Consider the following 16,602-nt stretch of genomic DNA (forward strand, 5'->3'; position numbering starts at 1 on the left):
ACAGGGAAGAGCAATCGGGGTGGGCAGAAGGAGAAGGAGTGGCTGAGAGGGTGGGACCCGAGCCTGGAGCACCAAACCCCTCACCTGGATCCATGGACCCAGCCCCTAAACCAAACCGAACGTCGCCATTAGATTGCATCCTGCTCGGCTCTTTTTTTTTTTTTTAAGATTTATTTTATTATTTGAAAGACAGAGTTACAGAGAGAGGTAGAGACAGAAAGAGAAAGATCTTCCATTCGCTGGTTTACTCCCCAGATGGCTGCAACGGCCGGAGCTGTGCCAATCTGAAGCCAGGAGCCAGGAGCTTCCTCTGGGTCTCCCACACTGGTGCAGGGACCCAAGCACTCGGTCCATCTTCTACTGCTTCCCCAGGCCATAGCAGAGAGCTGGATCAGAAGAGGAGCAGCTGGGACTCGAACCAGCACCCATGTGGGATGCTGGCACTTCAGGCCAGGGCATTGGCCCCCTGCACAGCTCTTAAGCTCTGTCCTTTTACCTTGCTTCTGAACTTAGTTTGCTTGACTTTTATTTCAAAGTAATTTAAAAGTTGCCAGAGCACTCACGCACCCATTCCCTGGATTAACACAAGTTATCCCGTTGGCTTTCTCCTCCCCTTGCCCCCTTCTCCCTAAAACCTGCAAGTGTGCTTCCTACAATAAGCACACCCACTCACGTAGCCACGGTACAGCCGTCAGTCTTTGGAGACAGACCCGCATGCAATAAGTGAGCATGCATGCCCCACTGCTGCCAGCTGACACAGGAACATCCCTCGGGGTGCTATGTGGGTATTTTCTTCCCTTCAGTAGAGATCCAGTCCAGGACCACACGCTGTTGCATTGCGTCGCTATGTCGTTTCCGTCTCCCTTAGGAGAAGGGTCCCTGAGCCTTCTTTGTCTTTCACGACCTTGGCATTTGGAGGAAGGCAGCATCCCCCACTCGGTGGCCCTCACCGGCGTCTGACGTCTCCCCGGGACGAGCTTCAGCCATGCACACCCGCTCAGCCTCCTGCCTAGGCTCTGTTGGGTTTCTCATGGGGTCCTGCCCATGGTGATGCGCACACTGGTCCCCTGCTCTACAGTCACCGTATTTCCCCTTACAGATAATGAGCTGGCTGTGTGGATACTTTAGGATTGTACAAGTATCCTGTTCTTCATCAAAACTGCCCTCCTGGATCCAGCGCCCAGCATTGATTTTTGCTTTGCTTCAGTCTTGTGCGTGAGGATCACACACAGACAGTTCCCAGGCCAGCCCCTTCCCCACTGCCACCAGGCAGCAGTTGTCATTCTACTGTAAGCGAGAGCCCTCCCTTCGTCTGCCTATCACTCGATCCGTCCATCCTATGCTTCTCTCTCATCTTATCAATGTGGACGGGGATTCCTATTTTTCCAATGACTTCATATTATACTTGTTGACTACTTTTGGCATTAATACATTGTTTCAGGTTTGGCCTGTTGGAGCCCCTCAAGCCAGCTCTTGTGTCTCTTGGGCACACTTCTGTCATTGTTTCTGAATACTTTCTTACTTTCTGGTGTAATAAGATGCTTCACACTCACCTCTTGACCTTCTTTGCCCAAGAATGGAATGAACATTACTCCAAGAAGCCCCAGTATATGCTGGGGGAGGGAGCAGATCTTATTAGAAACCAAGATCTGGGTGAAGGGAACCCCTTGCTCTTGGAGTGTCTTGCTTTGCCACTATATTTTCTCTCTCTCTCTCTCTCACACACACACACACACACACATTTTTAAATCTATTATTTCTAGCTTGGTAAGTCCAAAGGCTTGGTGGCTGTCATCTCAGAGGAGGGCAGCTATGCACCGGGGAAGGGAACAGCAGAAGCTATGGATCCTACAGCTGGAATTCTGGGAGCCCTTGTAAATAGTCACCAGCAGGGGGAGCGCTTCCGTGGTCTCTGTTGACCACCACATCCAATGGGACCATATCATACCTTCCCAAATCCTTCTTTTCAGTCCACTTCTCAGCATCTTCCTTTGTCCTATCCCTGGCTTACCCAACGCGATCTCTACTCCTGCCTTCACACCCAGCTTTCTAGTTGTATTTCATAGGATGCAGAATGACCACGTCTCCCCCATACCAAGTCTGTTTCGTTGCTGGGCCATTCCTTAGGACTAGTCATTCCTGGCCAGCGAGGCTTGTTTCTGGATTTTCTTTGCACAGTTTGGTGGCAGCATGCGTGCCCAGTTACAGTGACACAGTGCCGATGCTCCTCCATCCCCTGGCTGTTGAGGAGAGCTTCTCACTCCGCCCCATCTGGGCCAGCAGAGCGGGAGCAAGTGCTTGGAAGTGCCTGTCTTAGAGACGGCTTGGGCAGAAGCAGCCGCGTAGAACAGGGCTTCCTCAGATGGAGGGCCAGGCTTCACGCTTGGGATGCTCCCTAGGACGTCTCATCGAGACTTGGTATCCTTGGGTCCGGTGACGATGGGTGCATCGAGATTTGATTAATCATGTCTCCAGGTACAAGGGGGTTAATCTGGCCAGGGGCTTTTGGAGTGAGAATTGGATTGGGCAACAGCTGTCAATCAGGCACGCGACCTCCTTTGAACCTAGAGCCACAACCACTGCTTTTCAGTTTTTTTTTTTTTTTTCAGTTATTTTTAACCAGCCCTCCCATTGGCAGAGTCAGGCTGCCCAATTAAATGATTTTACAGAGGCATTTCAGGGGCTGGGGGAAGTTTTATTACTCCATGTCTGCATGTTCCAGACTTTGAGACAAATTCAGACAACACAATAAGTCATAAAGCGAGAGCCGTTTAAATAAGTCATGTTATTTGCTATCACCATAAACCTGCAGTCAGTGTTACAACATTCATAATTTAGAGACAAATGTGAAAATCCCTCTATACAGACGTATATAATCAGTGCTGAACTAGCCTTCAACTCCAACGCCGTACAGTATTGTAGTCAATGGGAAGGGAGATAGTCCTTTAGCCCAGAGGAAAAAAAGATTGGCTTCCAGTACACAGTGCAGAACTATTGAGTCGGTACTCGTGGGCAGAGCTATTACTGCCGTGCAATTTATTTCTCTGTAGTGTCCTCCGTGTCCTTGGATTATAAAACACTATTAAGGCCTGATGGTATGTACAAGAACCAGAGGAAGTTTTAAAGGAAAGATCTTATCTTTCCGGAAGGTGGTGGGCACCTTGGCGGATCCGTAGGTTACAAGGACCTGTAGGTTGATTTCTTCTGTGCTCCTGTCCCTGCCCCCTTCACGCCGGGACCAACCTGCGTCGGGGAGACAAGTGGGAAGTGTACCCCGAACCCCATGCCGTGCCAGTGCATGGGCTCTGCTTTTTGGTACAGAGACTTGATCTAGCAAGGAGGGCTTCTAGTGCAGTCTGAAAGGAATCTTTAAGGATGGGTGGGAAGCGGCTTTGCAGAGGGCCATCAGGAGTGCAAGTGCAGGTGGTGCGGGTGAGTGTGTGCAGAGGATGGTGAGGAGGTGCAGGAGGCCCGAGGGCAACAGCAGCAGAGAAAGGACCACAGAGGCCACGACACTGGGCCGGCTTGCAGAGTCAAGACCCCTCCGTTCGGCCTCTCCGTGTGATAGAAGGAAGCGCTGAGAGGGGGCAGGGAGTGCTGTGTGTTGAGACTCCAGGGCCTCATGCCAGCAGTCAGTGTTCAGAACAACACTAGTCGGTAAATACGCTCCCTGCTGAAAGAAGGAAAACCCGGAGCTCAGAGATGTTAAATACCGCGGCCGATTTAAGGGCGTGGTGCAGGCTCCCTGACCCGGAAGCGCTTGCCCCTTCCCGCACAGCCCGCTCTCCAGAGCCTGCCTCCTTCTCTGCGTTAAATCGCTGAACTGCAGGTTCCTCACGCAAAGATAGGGCTGGTGAGATCTGCCTTACTTTCCTGGTTCTTGAGCTAAGGTACACAGGGACTCAGCACCCGCACCAGCCGGGCACGCGAGTGAGGGGTTCGCTGGACGAGGTCAGTCTCCCTGCCTAAGGAGGACGCCAGTGGTTCCAGCCACACGGCACTCACAGAGCATCCTGTGCTGTACACACTCACGTGCACGCTCACACACACGCACACAATGTACACACACATGCACACACATTCTCTCTCTGACCTCTGCCGCTTACTAATGTCCGTCTTTTCCTTGGCCACTGTAGCTCTGGAATGCCCGGAGAACAGCCATTTTGAGGAGTGCGTGACGTGCACGGAGACCTGTGAAACCCTGGCCCTGGGGCCCATCTGTGTGGACAGCTGCTCCGAGGGGTGCCAGTGTGACGAGGGCTATGCCCTGCAGGGCAGCCAGTGTGTCCCCCGGAGCGAGTGTGGCTGCAACTTTGAGGGGCACCAGCTTGCTACCAACGAGAGCTTCTGGGTGGACCAGGACTGCCAGATCTTCTGCTATTGCAACGGCACGGACAACAGCGTCCACTGTGAGACCATCCCCTGTAAGGAGGATGAATACTGCATGGAGGGCAGCAGCCTGTACCACTGCCAGGCCCGCACTGACGCCTCCTGCATCGTCTCCGGCTACGGCCACTACCTCACCTTCGATGGCTACCCGTTTGACTTCCAGACCAGCTGCCCGCTCATCCTCTGCACCACAGGGAGCAGGCCAACTTCAGACTCTTTCCCCAAGTTCATGGTCACAGCCAAGAATGAGGACCGGGACCCGTCATTGGCCTTGTGGGTCAAGCAGGTGGACGTGACTGTATTTGGCTACAGTATTGTGATTCACCGGGCCTACAAGCACACGGTGCTGGTGAGTAGTCACGGGCTGATCTCAAGGAGAGTCTAGGGCGTGAGGATGGGGCGCCTGGGTCGGCAAGACAGGTTGTAGCTGAAACCAAGAAAATCTTAGCTTGGTAAAGCAGAGAGAGACCCTGGGGTTATTTCTTTGACTGTATCTCACAGTAAGGGAAACTGAGGCTGAAAGAGGAAGATTTGCCCGAGTTGCAGGAACAGAGTCGGTGGCAGAAATGACACCTGTTGTATTGTAGCGGGCTGTGCTGGAGGTGGGCCACCACGTGCAACCTCAGGCAGTCACGTCACATCCCAGTTCGGTTCATCTGTCCATGGGAACTCACGCCTGGCACGGTCTAAACCTCTCTAAGTGTCCTCTCTGTTGTCCCAATCCACCCCTTTTCCATTTTGGAGATCAGAATGACAGGAGCCTGCTCTGGCTTCCCCTCCCTCTCCCAGTCTCCGTGCTGGTCCCATGGGACCCAGAATTCAAGAGCCACTCCCCTATCAGGAGCACTCGGGATTTCTTGACTCACCTGGACTTTGGGTCCCTCTTCCTACCTCTGCCACCCCTTCAACCAAAGAGCACTGCCCTGCCTGTGAAGAGAGGGGAGCAGGCCTGGGAGTCGTCTGTGTCTGCCTGAGCAGGCTGACAGCGGCCGCCCCGCAGCTTGGAGGAGGCCCGCAGCCTCTGGCCCCGCAGCTCGGAGCAGCTGATTTAGGGCGCTGGCCTTCTCGACATTACACTCACAGACCTGCATCAGCATCTATCTGTCTCTGAGGGGACTCTTTTTCATTTTGTGTACATTCTCTTTAAAATTCTGAGCCAAACGGAGCTAAACTAAGTACGCCGAACTAAAGAGATCCCTGGGCAGTGCTACTGTGCTCTCCTCTTCCTTGGGATTTCCTTAACCTTCTTCTCCGACAGAGAGAGCTTTGCACGCTCCTTAAATTATCTTCCTTTTCAGGTTTATTGGAAGGTCTGCCTTCTTAGCATGGAAGGTAGAAGGCTCACCACACTCATTTTCTTCCCCTCTCAGAGAGTATGAACCTGTATCCCAATCCCAGTTGTTTTCCTCTATGCTTCTCATAACAGTTTATTCCTGTATTTATTGTTGCATTGATCATATTGTATTTTTCCCTCCATCTCCCTAACTCCCTCATTTCTAATTGTGGGCTTCTCAGGGGCAGGGACCATACCTCGTTCCCCTTCATGTTGGATGAATGTGCGGTGCTCTGCACATAGCAACACTCAAAACACTTGTCAAGTGAATGAATGTGATGACATCATAACCCTTTCTCCCAAGGTGCCTGTGACTTTCCTGTAACTGCCGGTGGCCTCTTTGGTGATCTGAGAGACTGAATTAACAAAGAGGCGAGTTGGGGATTCGGCAGATGCCCTGCTTGCCGTCACTCGGGCTATGTAGCAGATGCCTGAATGGTCAAGGCTGCCCTTCAGGGCGACTTCCCTCGACTCCGTTTTCATCCCAGGTTAAAACCAATCCATCCGGCCGGCGCCGTGGCTCACTAGGCTAATCCTCCGCCTTGCGGCGCCAGCACACCGGGTTCTAGTCCCGGTCGGGGTGCTGGATTCTGTCCCGGTTGCACCTCTTCCAGGCCAGCTCTCTGCTGTGGCCCGGGAGTGCAGTGGAGGATGGCCCAAGTCCTTGGGCCCTGCACCCCATGGGAGACCAGGAGAAGCACCTGGCTCCTGCCTTCGGATCAGTGCGGTGCGCTGGCCACAGCGCGCTGGCCGCGGCGGCCATTGGAGGGTGAACCAATGGCAAAAAGGAAGACCTTTCTCTCTGTCTCTCTCTCTCACTGTCCACTCTGTCAAAAAACAAAAAAAAAAAAACAACAAACAAAAAACAAACCAATCCATCCATCATTGTGTCCATGGGCTTGCGTCATGCGTGTCCTTGTCTCCTCACCTGATCTGTTTCCACCCTGAGATCGACACATTTTCATGAAGTCACTTGACGTGCAATACTCTGCCATCTTTCAGATTTTCTTCCTTCCTTAAAGAACAGGATCTCGTCATGGAGCCTGCTTATTCTGAACCCCACTCCCTGCCTTGCGTTGCCTGCTCTCAGCCGCTGGGTAGATAGCTAGCTGAGGGTACACATGTAGCTTTCTGGCTCCTTCCTGGCTGTTTCTGCATGGAGGCCGATGGATCTCAGCTTAGCCCTTCCTTCTCCTTCATGGTAATCGATTCCCCAGTCTTTCTGGATGTTTCCTTCCCTTTCCCTCCCCGTCAGGCTTAAGACCCTAATAGGTCAGCTCACCTTGCAGGCATGTGCCCTGGCCAGCTTCCTGAGACTGCCTCATTGCTCAAGCCGAAGGTCGCAAGAATCACACAGCTCATTTCTTCCTCACGTGGAGAGGGAGGGCGTGTATGTATTTCTTAAAGTTGCCAGAACAAAATACTGCAGACTGGGTGGCTTAAACAACAGAAACTTAGTTGCTCTCAGCTCTGGAGACGCAAAGTCCAGGGTCAAGGTGCTGGCAGGGTCCTGTTCTCTGAGATGCTGGAGCGGCATCTGTCCCTTGTCGCTCTCCTAGCTTCTTGGTGATCGTAGGCAGGCCTTGGCATACCTTGACTTGTGGCTGCAAAACTGCAGTTTGTGCTGCCATCTTGACATGGCTTTCTCCTGCCTGGGTCCAAGTGTCCTTGTCCTTTGAGGACACCAGTCACTGGATTTAGGGCCTACCTAATCCAGTATGACCTCACTTGATTACATTTATGTATAGCTGATTTCCAAATAAGGCTGTATTCACAAGTACTGGTGGTTAGGACCTCAGCATACCTTTGGGGTGGGGGGCACAATCGAAGCCACAGAACAGGGTCAGGAGAACACAGTGGCCATTGTGGGGGAAAGTACTGAAGTGGCCAGGGCCCTTCTTTCCATGTCACCTAGAAGCACCAAGTGCCCAAGCTGGGAACAGAACGCATTGCTTTGTAATGCCTGCCGAGAAGAGCGAGAGCAGGGTGCACAATGTTCTTCTCTCCTTCTGGGACCTGGGGGGTAGATGTAGCAGTTACTTTGAATTATTAATATGTGGTACAGGATCTGCTTATTCGATGATTTGCATTTGTTTTTCCCATGATGTTATTATTAGTCACCCTCCACCCGTGAGCCTGAAGAATAATAGCTGTTGTAATAACAGGGTGAGTGAAGTGCAGGGCAAAGCCAGAGCCCAGAGCTCCAGGTCACTGCTGGGGCCTGCAGAAGTGGAGGGGGCCGTGGGAGGGATTTCTTGGGACACAGGGTGCTTGCTTCTATGACTCTGACCTTACTCTGCACTAAGCAGCCCTGCAGGATGTGGGAATATCCACCAAGCCAAAAGACGCTGAAAATAAACACACTATCTATAGACCAGACAGGGTTATGGGGGTGAGCGACAGAAAGCGAGCCACTCCCGGGGGGCACTGCTGAGCCCAGTCTCAGCGGCCAGCGCCGGAGCTCAGCAGAGACGGCCTCTCTCCTGCCACCACTCCCAGCCGCCAGCACGCCACAGCCTTTACAGACAAGCCAACAGGAAGGATTTCAGGGCCTTTACCGTCTGTATCTTTGTTCTGAGCATGAGCCTGGCACAGTCTTGTTCCGTAAGCCTGAACAGATGCCGACTTTGTGGCAAGAGATGAGGAGTTTTGGAAAAATGGTATCAAACATGAAAAAATAAATAAAGGAGGCCGGCGCCGTGGCTCACTAGGCTAATCTTCCGTCTTGCGGCGCCGGCACACCGGGTTCTAGTCCCAGTCGGGGCGCCGGATTCTGTCCCGGTTGCCCCTCTTCCAGGCCAGCTCTCTGCTGTGGCCCGGGAGTGCAGTGGAGGATGGCCCAGGTGCTTGGGCCCTGCACCCCATGGGAGACCAGGAGAAGCACCTGGCTCCTGGCTCCTGCCATCGGATCAGCGCGGTGCGCTGGCTGCAGCGCGCTGGCCGCGGCGGCCATTGGAGGGTGAACCAACGGCAAAGGAAGACCTTTCTCTCTGTCTCTCTCTCTCACTGTCCACTCTGCCTGTCAAAAAATAAATAAATAAAATAAATAAATAAATAAAGGAACCAACACAGCTTCTGTATTAGTTAGCTTTCCATTGCTACAGGGGAATCCTGGAGGCACCTAACTTTGTAATGAGAACAGGTTTGCTCATCTCCTGTTTTGGAGCTTCAAGTTCAAGATCCAGTGGCCCCCTTGGGTTGGCATGTGCTGGGGAAGGCAGGTGGCAGTGGTGGGGCACTTGTGCAGGGAGGACCCCGTGGTGAGCTGGGGAGAAAACAGAATGGTTGGACCTACGTCAGGTTTGTGTAATAACCCTCTCATGGGAACTACTTTCTGGGGACATGCCCCCAATGACTTCACAGCCTCCCCCTAGGTCCCATGTCCTGAATGCTGGAATTGGATTATGTTTCCCCGCTCTTAATGCCATGAACTTATGAGTTTGAGGTTAGTGTACTATGTAAATTCAGGGGGTAAGCCCCTTTAAGACCATGGGGAGGGCCCGGGAGTCTGTCCTAACTGAGCTCAGAGCCTAGTGGGACAGAAGGACTTGTTAACAGGTAACACCCAGAGGGGTACAAAAGCACAAAGGAGGAGATGTTTCAACCAGATTTCTAGAAAAGGTGACCTAGAGTTGAGCCCTGAACCTCTGTGTGCATCTACTGGGTGAGGACAGCCAGGAAAAGGGAGCATCAGTGCACACCCCACAGGGTAGCAACACAGCGGGAGTGAGGGCGGATGAGGCTGTAGACGGAGATAGGGGCCTCCTGTGTAGAGGAAATCTCTACCCAAGCTCTGATGTGTGGTCTTGTTTCCCATGGAATCAGCCTTCCACGTATGTGGGTTCTGCATCCATAGAGTCAGCCAACCAGCACTGAAGCCACTTGAAAAAAAGCCGTACTGAATGTGCAGAACCATTTTGTCTTGTAATTTTTGTATTAATGATATAGTACAACAACAATGTACATAGCATTTACATTGAATTAGGTATTACAAATCATCCAGAGAGGATTTGAAGAATACAGAAGGAAGTATGTAAGTTTCATGCAAATATGGCGCCGTGTTCTACTAGGGACTTGCGTATCCATGGGTTTTGATGTCTGAGGCAGGTGCAGGAATGAATCCCTGTGGATCCCGAGGGGCAGCTGTACTACAGCACATGAAGTACCTTCTCCACACTTATTCTCACACTTCCTCCTGCCCTCTCTGTGCCTTCCTCCTCCACCTGCCAAGCTCCACTGTCGTACTAACCTCCTCCTTTCCCTCCGATCTCCGCTCCCTTAACAGCTTCTTTCCCTCCATTTCCTCTCACTTGCAGAGAGAGACTCGGGACAGTTGTCTGGATGGAGACCACAGAGACTGAGCAGAGCCCCGCTTGTCTGCATTGGAGGCTGTTTCTTTCTCAGGGCTCTCCTTGGCAAGGACCAAATTTGCAAGCCTTTTAGCTTGACTCTCATTATCTTTCCTCCCCATGGCGGTGCTCCTGCCTGACACTAGAATTTGGAATGAAGCGAGACTTGGGAAGCAAGCGAGCCACACGCATCAGCCCTGGAGTGCACAGCTTCCAGCTGGTTGGTTATGAGCCCGCAGGGCAGGGCAGGGTCTCTATACCTCTGCTTCCCTTGCTGATCTGCTGAGCCTGTGCTGTGTGTGCTCCCAACAGAGAAAGCTGTGCTCACCTGGCAGTATCTCGCCTCTGTCCCCACCTGCCTGCACGCTGACACTGAAGTGGTGCATCGTAGCATCCTCTTCACATGCTCTCTTCCAGGCATGGAGAAGGCAGCATTCTCCCCACATCACTTTCTGCCTATCACTTTCTGCCTATACCCATCTCTCTCTCTCTCTCTCTCTCTCTCTCTCTCTCTCTCTCTCTCTTTTGCCTTCCCTGGGGTCTTGCCTATCTGCCATCCCCCCTCTTTCCTATGTCTTCAATCTTTCCCCTTCTGCGAGGTCCCTTTCTATGAGTCTCTATCCAGTCTCTCTCCTTCCCAAGCTCCCTGAGAGCACCGTCTCTGCATCTGATTCTCCAACTGCTACTTGCTTCTGCAGTCTGACTTCTGGCCTTGTGTTCTACTTAAAAATCCTCTTATTAAGGTCACTGCTGCCTTTTCTTTTTTTGAAAAATGAATGAGTAGATTTCAGGCTTTATCTCACGGGCCCCTTGGCCATGTGCGGCACAGCATACAAGGCCCTCCCTGGTGCAGGCCCTTGCCACCTCCATCTCCATCCCTACCACTCCCAAGGCCACACTTGGTGCTCTGGCAGCACTAAATTGCTGCAATTCTTCATATATATTGGGACCTTTTCCTCTTATCCAGGCTCTTGTTTGGGCTGAGCTCTTTTCTTGGAACTCGCTTTTTTTTCCCCCTACTCTCATTCTTGCTTGACTGGCCAACCCCTACCCACCATTTGGGACTGATCATCTTTTTCAGACCTCACTATGCTGTCCCCAGGCAGAGCCTGGTGCTTGAGCACCTATTTATCTCTATTGTGCTTTATTGGGTGATGCTACTATCTCCTCATGTGCTGTGTCTGCCATATACCCGTGAGGTCCTGGAGAAAAGGCTCTTTGCTTTACCCCAGCATTTAGCACAGTCCCTGGCACACAGTAGTGCGACGATGCTGTCTGTGGTGGATGGATGGATTCTGCCTGGGTAGACAGTCATAGAGGAGGAGATTGTTGAGCTGTGTTTGGAAGGGTGAGTACGGCCCTGTGGAGGAGGGGTAGGAGGCAGGAGCATCTTTGCTATTTTAAGTCAGGTCCGAGTTGGGGCTGCCTGAGAAAGCAAGCAGGGGTGGGAAATGGGGGCAAAGCACCAGGGGAGAGAGTTTGGAAGGTACATGGTCTAGGATGAGCCCAGTGTTAGCAGGGGCTGCTGGGAGAGCTGGTGCATGACCTATACCACAGAGTTGATCAGTCATTAGCTAAGGACTAGCTTTGAGGTGGAGTGATTAGAGCCTGACTTACAACCCTTTGGACAAAGTAGTTCCCACCGAACCAAGACCAGCTTTGAATGAATCATTATCCTCAATCACGGTGATTAGGAATTTGGGGAGGGGCTGGTGGGATAGAAAGCTTCATATGTGTGGCATAGGAAATGGCAGGGTAGAATGACACAACTTGGCTCATGTGGGGTGGCAAACTGTTGGGTAGTGCAAGCAAGGAAGAGGCATGTGGCTGGGTCTGAGAGGCGAGGCCAACTCCTGGAAAACCCAGCGGGTTGTGCAGAACATAGCAGACATTTGCCCAAACCCTGGAGAGGGCCTTAGGTACTAGGCTTACTACTTCCAATTGTGTGTAAAAATGTTGGACTAGTAGTGATGCAGGAACGGAGGTGAAGGGCAATCCTGGAGCCAGGGTGACGAGTTAGTGGGTGACTCAGTAGTCAAGGTAAGAAGGGACAAGGATCTGTACCACAGCAGGACCTGGGGGGTAAGGAGAGGTGTCAGCTGGGAGACAGTGGAGGCCGGTGGAAAGGATTCTGGTCGGAGAGCAATCCCGAAGCACCTGCGTCTCCAGAAGAAGGCCAGCTCTCCTTCTGCCCTCACTGCTGTGAGCCAGCGGGCAGCCTCTATTTTCTATCACGTACTAACCCAGCCACAGGCTATAGGATGTGACCCATCTGAATCAAAACATTTCAAGGTCAGCGCAGTTCCAGAGTTTACTGTTAAGAGATTTCCTTGCTGTCTGAAATTAAAAAGATATGGGAAAAAACATGTGTCTAGTTCTCCTTCTTTGTGAGGCATGGTGTTGGGAGCTTGGGGGATCACCAGGGGATGGTAGGTATAATGGCCAATAAAATGCGACTCCTGCCCACTGGTTGCTCATAAACTTGTAGTTGAGATAGAGTGTATGTAGCTAATTGTAATATAAGGCACACTGTGGTGTGTGTTTCAATGGCAGGGCGCACAGACTTGGGCTTGGCCAAATGACACAAGAGAAATATAAATAACAAGCTCTTGTTGCCCAGACAAAGGAGTGATTCATTCTGACCATAAGCTCGGGCTTGGAAAATCTTGGCTTTACAAAGGACACGATGTTGTGGGGTGAGAGGGATGGTGGCAGGTGAAGAATGGCATCCCAGGCCGAGGGAACAGCAAAGTGAAGTCATCCTTCAAGGAAAAAAAAAAAAGTCCTGAAGGAATTAATAAATTGGGGCTTACCCAAAATAAATCCCCAGTAGAGCTGGAAATAGAAACACAGGAGTTTTAGATTTGGGTATTTTAGTCTAAACTTTAATTGAATTCTTATTACCCTCTCATTACCTTGGAGAAAACAATTTGAACTCCTGGGGAAAATAACGCTGTGTAAACAGAAGGCACCAAAATGAATAGGTATATTAGTGTACAAAGGATAGTCATTTAAGTCTGTTCGAGTCCTAATAATAATAGTTGACTGACAAAAAGAACCTATATGCAAAGACTGTGCTCAACCTGCCCAAGGTCCCTTCTGGAACCTGCTTTTCTAGAGATGAATAATTAGAAATTTCTGGGCCAACTGTATTCTCCACTGCAACTCTCCTTCTCTCACAGGTCAATGACGAACGGCTGTATCTGCCCCTGAAGTTGGGACAAGGGAAGATAAATATCTTTTCCTTTGGCTTCCATGTGGTAGTGGAAACTGATTTTGGCCTGAAAGTTGTGTATGACTGGAAGACCTTCCTGTCCATCACGGTCCCTCGGAGCATGCAGAACAGCACCTACGGCCTATGCGGCCGCTACAATGGCAACCCTGACGATGACCTGGAGATGCCCATGGGTCTGCCTGCACTGAGTGTCAATGAGTTTGGGCAGAGCTGGGTGAAGAGGGACACCTTCTGCCAGGTGGGCTGTGGGGACCGCTGTCCATCCTGTAACAAGGTCGAAGGCTTCGCCAAGGTGCAGCAGCTGTGCAGTCTGATCCCCAGCCAGAACGCTGGCTTCTCCAAGTGTCACAGCAAAGTCAACCCCACCTTCTTCTACAAGAACTGCCTGTTTGACTCATGCATTGATGGGGGCGCGGTGCAGACCGCCTGCAGCTGGCTGCAGAACTATGCCAGCACCTGCCAGACCCAGGGGATCGCAGTGACTGGCTGGAGGAACTACACGTCCTGCTGTGAGTCCTTCTCATTATCTCTCCTTGTGGCTTCCCCTTGATCTTGATCGGCCTGGGAGTCAACTCCATAGCGGCCACAGTGAATTGAGTAAAGCAATTGAAGTATGCACTGTGGCCATGAGTTTGTCATCTGAGTTTGTCATCTGAACGAGGATAAGTAGCCCCTTGGAGCCTCCATCTCCTTATCTGTAAAATGGTGCTACCACTTATTTCATGCATTGCTATGAGCATGAAACAAGGTCATGTGTCTAAGGCACAGAGCAGCACAGGTGACATTTGGACTCAGCAAGTATACAATGCTAGTAAGAGACTAATGGAGGAAGAATTCATTAGTCAGCTCAGTGGTTCTAGAAACTCATGGAGCCATCAGTGTACTGATAATTTCATGTTTTCTGTTTGGCTCATATAGGTCACATTCTAGTCTTTGGGCTTCGGAAACAGAAGAATATAATGAGCATTAGGGAGGGACTGAGCTCCTGGAGTCTGGCCTGGACTCTGTCCTTAAGGATCGGTGTAACCTTGGGGCTGTTCACTTTTCCTCCTTGGTTCCCAGCTCCCACTCTGCAGCAGGATGGTGCTGCCTATACCATTTCTGCTCCAGGACTGTGAGAAGGGTCATCTTAGGCGCCTGAAAGCCCAGCATGCTCTACACATGCTAAGTGGTACTAGCACAGCAATGGCCTGCTCAGAGCCAAGCATGGTGCTAAAGACTTTGTCAGCATTTTGTCCTTTCTTCTTTGCAATTACCCAAGTGGGCAGGGAGAAATTGAGACTCAGAGGAGTTCAATAACTTGCTTGAGGTCACACGATTTCCATGGCAAAGTCAGGACTCGACCTGCTAACCTCCAAATCTGTGCTCTCCACTCCTGCCCTACACTGGTGGAATTGTTTGCTTGCCTTTAGCACAGTAGAACTGGAAAAGGCTGGAAGGAGAACCACTGTTGCTCTTTGGCTAACCTGCCCTGGTCTGTTTTCCTTTCTCGATAGCAAATTTCTTTTGGAGGGTCTGACTGTATAAAATAGGCTGCAAATCAAGGCTGAATACATAGAACCCTAAGTAAGAGACATGACAGTGCTCCTGGAGAGTGGACTCCCATTCTCATCCAGGAAGAGGGAAATTCAGATAAAAACCCGGAAGCAGTGCTGAGGTTTAGTGTCCACACGGTCAGCTTACATCCCACACATGGGAACTGGATTCAAGTAAACCTGGTGGGGAGGCGGGAAAGGTGCCAGTGGCCTTTCACCCAGATTTCAGTCTCAAGAAAGATGGGTGGGGGAGATGCTGTCACTAGGGGTGACTGTCCAGAAAAACTGGCCCCTGGTGATTTCAGTAAAATAACGAGGCCTAGAAAAAGACTCGAAGGCTGGATAAATCTCCAGGGCTACCCTGGATTCATTGCGGCCAGCACAGCAGGACCAGAGAGCTCGCCTTCCTCTAAATCAGAAAACCAGGCTCTGCACCCAGAGCACTAAACCTAGCGCCGGACGAGAAGGGAGGTGCGGGAATTGCTATACAGAGTTCCCTCTTTCCTTGTAGCTGTGTGTAAGGTCTTACTGCTCTACTGCTCTCGTGGGTGGCAGGGCTGGAAGCCAGCACGGTGGATGCCAAAAACCAGGGCTTCTAGCTTAGGTGAACATGGCCACTGCCAGGAAGCCTCACTCCAACTGCCGGGTCTCAATTTGTGTCACTCGTGGGAAAACAAAGGAATTGAGTTTCAAGTCCCATCACCAGCCCCCATCACCTTATGTCTGGGGAAGAGGGTCAGCCTACCCTTACGGGTCTCAGCCAGGAATGAAGAAGATGAAGATGAGTTTTCGTTTCTTATCTTCATGTCCCCTCTGCCAGTGACCCATCCTACTCCTGTCCTTAAGACATGGGCTGCCTTCTCTCTTGGTGGCTAAATTCATCATGGGGAACTCTACCCATGGCATTCACAGGCAGTCCTGCCTCAGTCTTGGGGGCCATCCCCACCTGGGACCAGCTGCCCCCGCCCTCCATCTTAGCCTGGTGCCCCAGGACCAGCAGAGAATTTAGACTCATCCTCATCACAAAGAGGTGTAGACCTTCTCCTACTTTGTCATTTAAGGAGAGGGGAAGAGCCTGAAAAGACAGAGCCCCTGAGGGTATGGTGGTGATGAATGGCAAAAAGAAAAGAAAAAAAAAAGCTGCAGGAGACTGTGTCCTAACTTAGCCACCCAACCCAGAGATGGGTGAACACATTCATCCAGCTTGCGCGTGGCTGTCTATCACCGGATTTGATTGGACTTTCACTTCTGGGAGGTGAAGACATGACACACACACACACACACACACACACAATTTCACTGAAAATCAATCCAATCCAACACTCCCACGTTGAGGGAGCAGCAATGGTGCTTTCAGAACAGAGGTTAAACCATGAACTTGCACGTTCTTGGGAACACAGCAGGACGCTGGTGTTTTCCAATAGTATTGGCTGTCCCTATCAACGGCATAATTTATTACTCAATTATGGCGTTTGTAAACACATTAGAAATCCTCGGTCACACAAGCTGAACAAATAGGCTGGAGACAGAGGTAAATTGTCTCAATTAGGAGCCCTTCCTTAAGCTTCCTACAGCTGTCTTCAGTCCCTCAACGGGAGGCATAAAGTGAGTCCTAGATGGTGAGGGTACAGTCAGAGAAAACACAACTAACACAGAAATAACTGTTCCTTGGCTCCTCTTATGTTCCACCAGTATTGTTTTTTTTTTTTTAATTGTTTACTTGAAAGGCAGAGAGAGAGAGAGAGAGAAAGAGAGAGAGAG

The 16,602-nt window shown here is 51.1% G+C and overlaps 1 protein-coding gene across 1 annotated transcript in view; it reads left to right on the top strand.

Moving 5' to 3' along the window:
• Window positions 1–16,602, top strand: part of TECTA (tectorin alpha) — a 68,788-nt gene that overhangs the window by 24,558 nt on the left and 27,628 nt on the right. The window contains exons 9-10 of the mRNA XM_051819395.3: window positions 4,137–4,738; window positions 13,254–13,815. Of these exons, the coding sequence (XP_051675355.3) occupies window positions 4,137–4,738; window positions 13,254–13,815 (1,164 nt within the window). The remainder of the gene's footprint in view (window positions 1–4,136; window positions 4,739–13,253; window positions 13,816–16,602) is intronic.

This window comes from Oryctolagus cuniculus, chromosome 1, assembly GCF_051225735.1.
Source record: "Oryctolagus cuniculus isolate XC-2025 breed Fujian yellow rabbit chromosome 1, ASM5122573v1, whole genome shotgun sequence".
NCBI classification, from domain to species: domain Eukaryota; kingdom Metazoa; phylum Chordata; class Mammalia; order Lagomorpha; family Leporidae; genus Oryctolagus; species Oryctolagus cuniculus.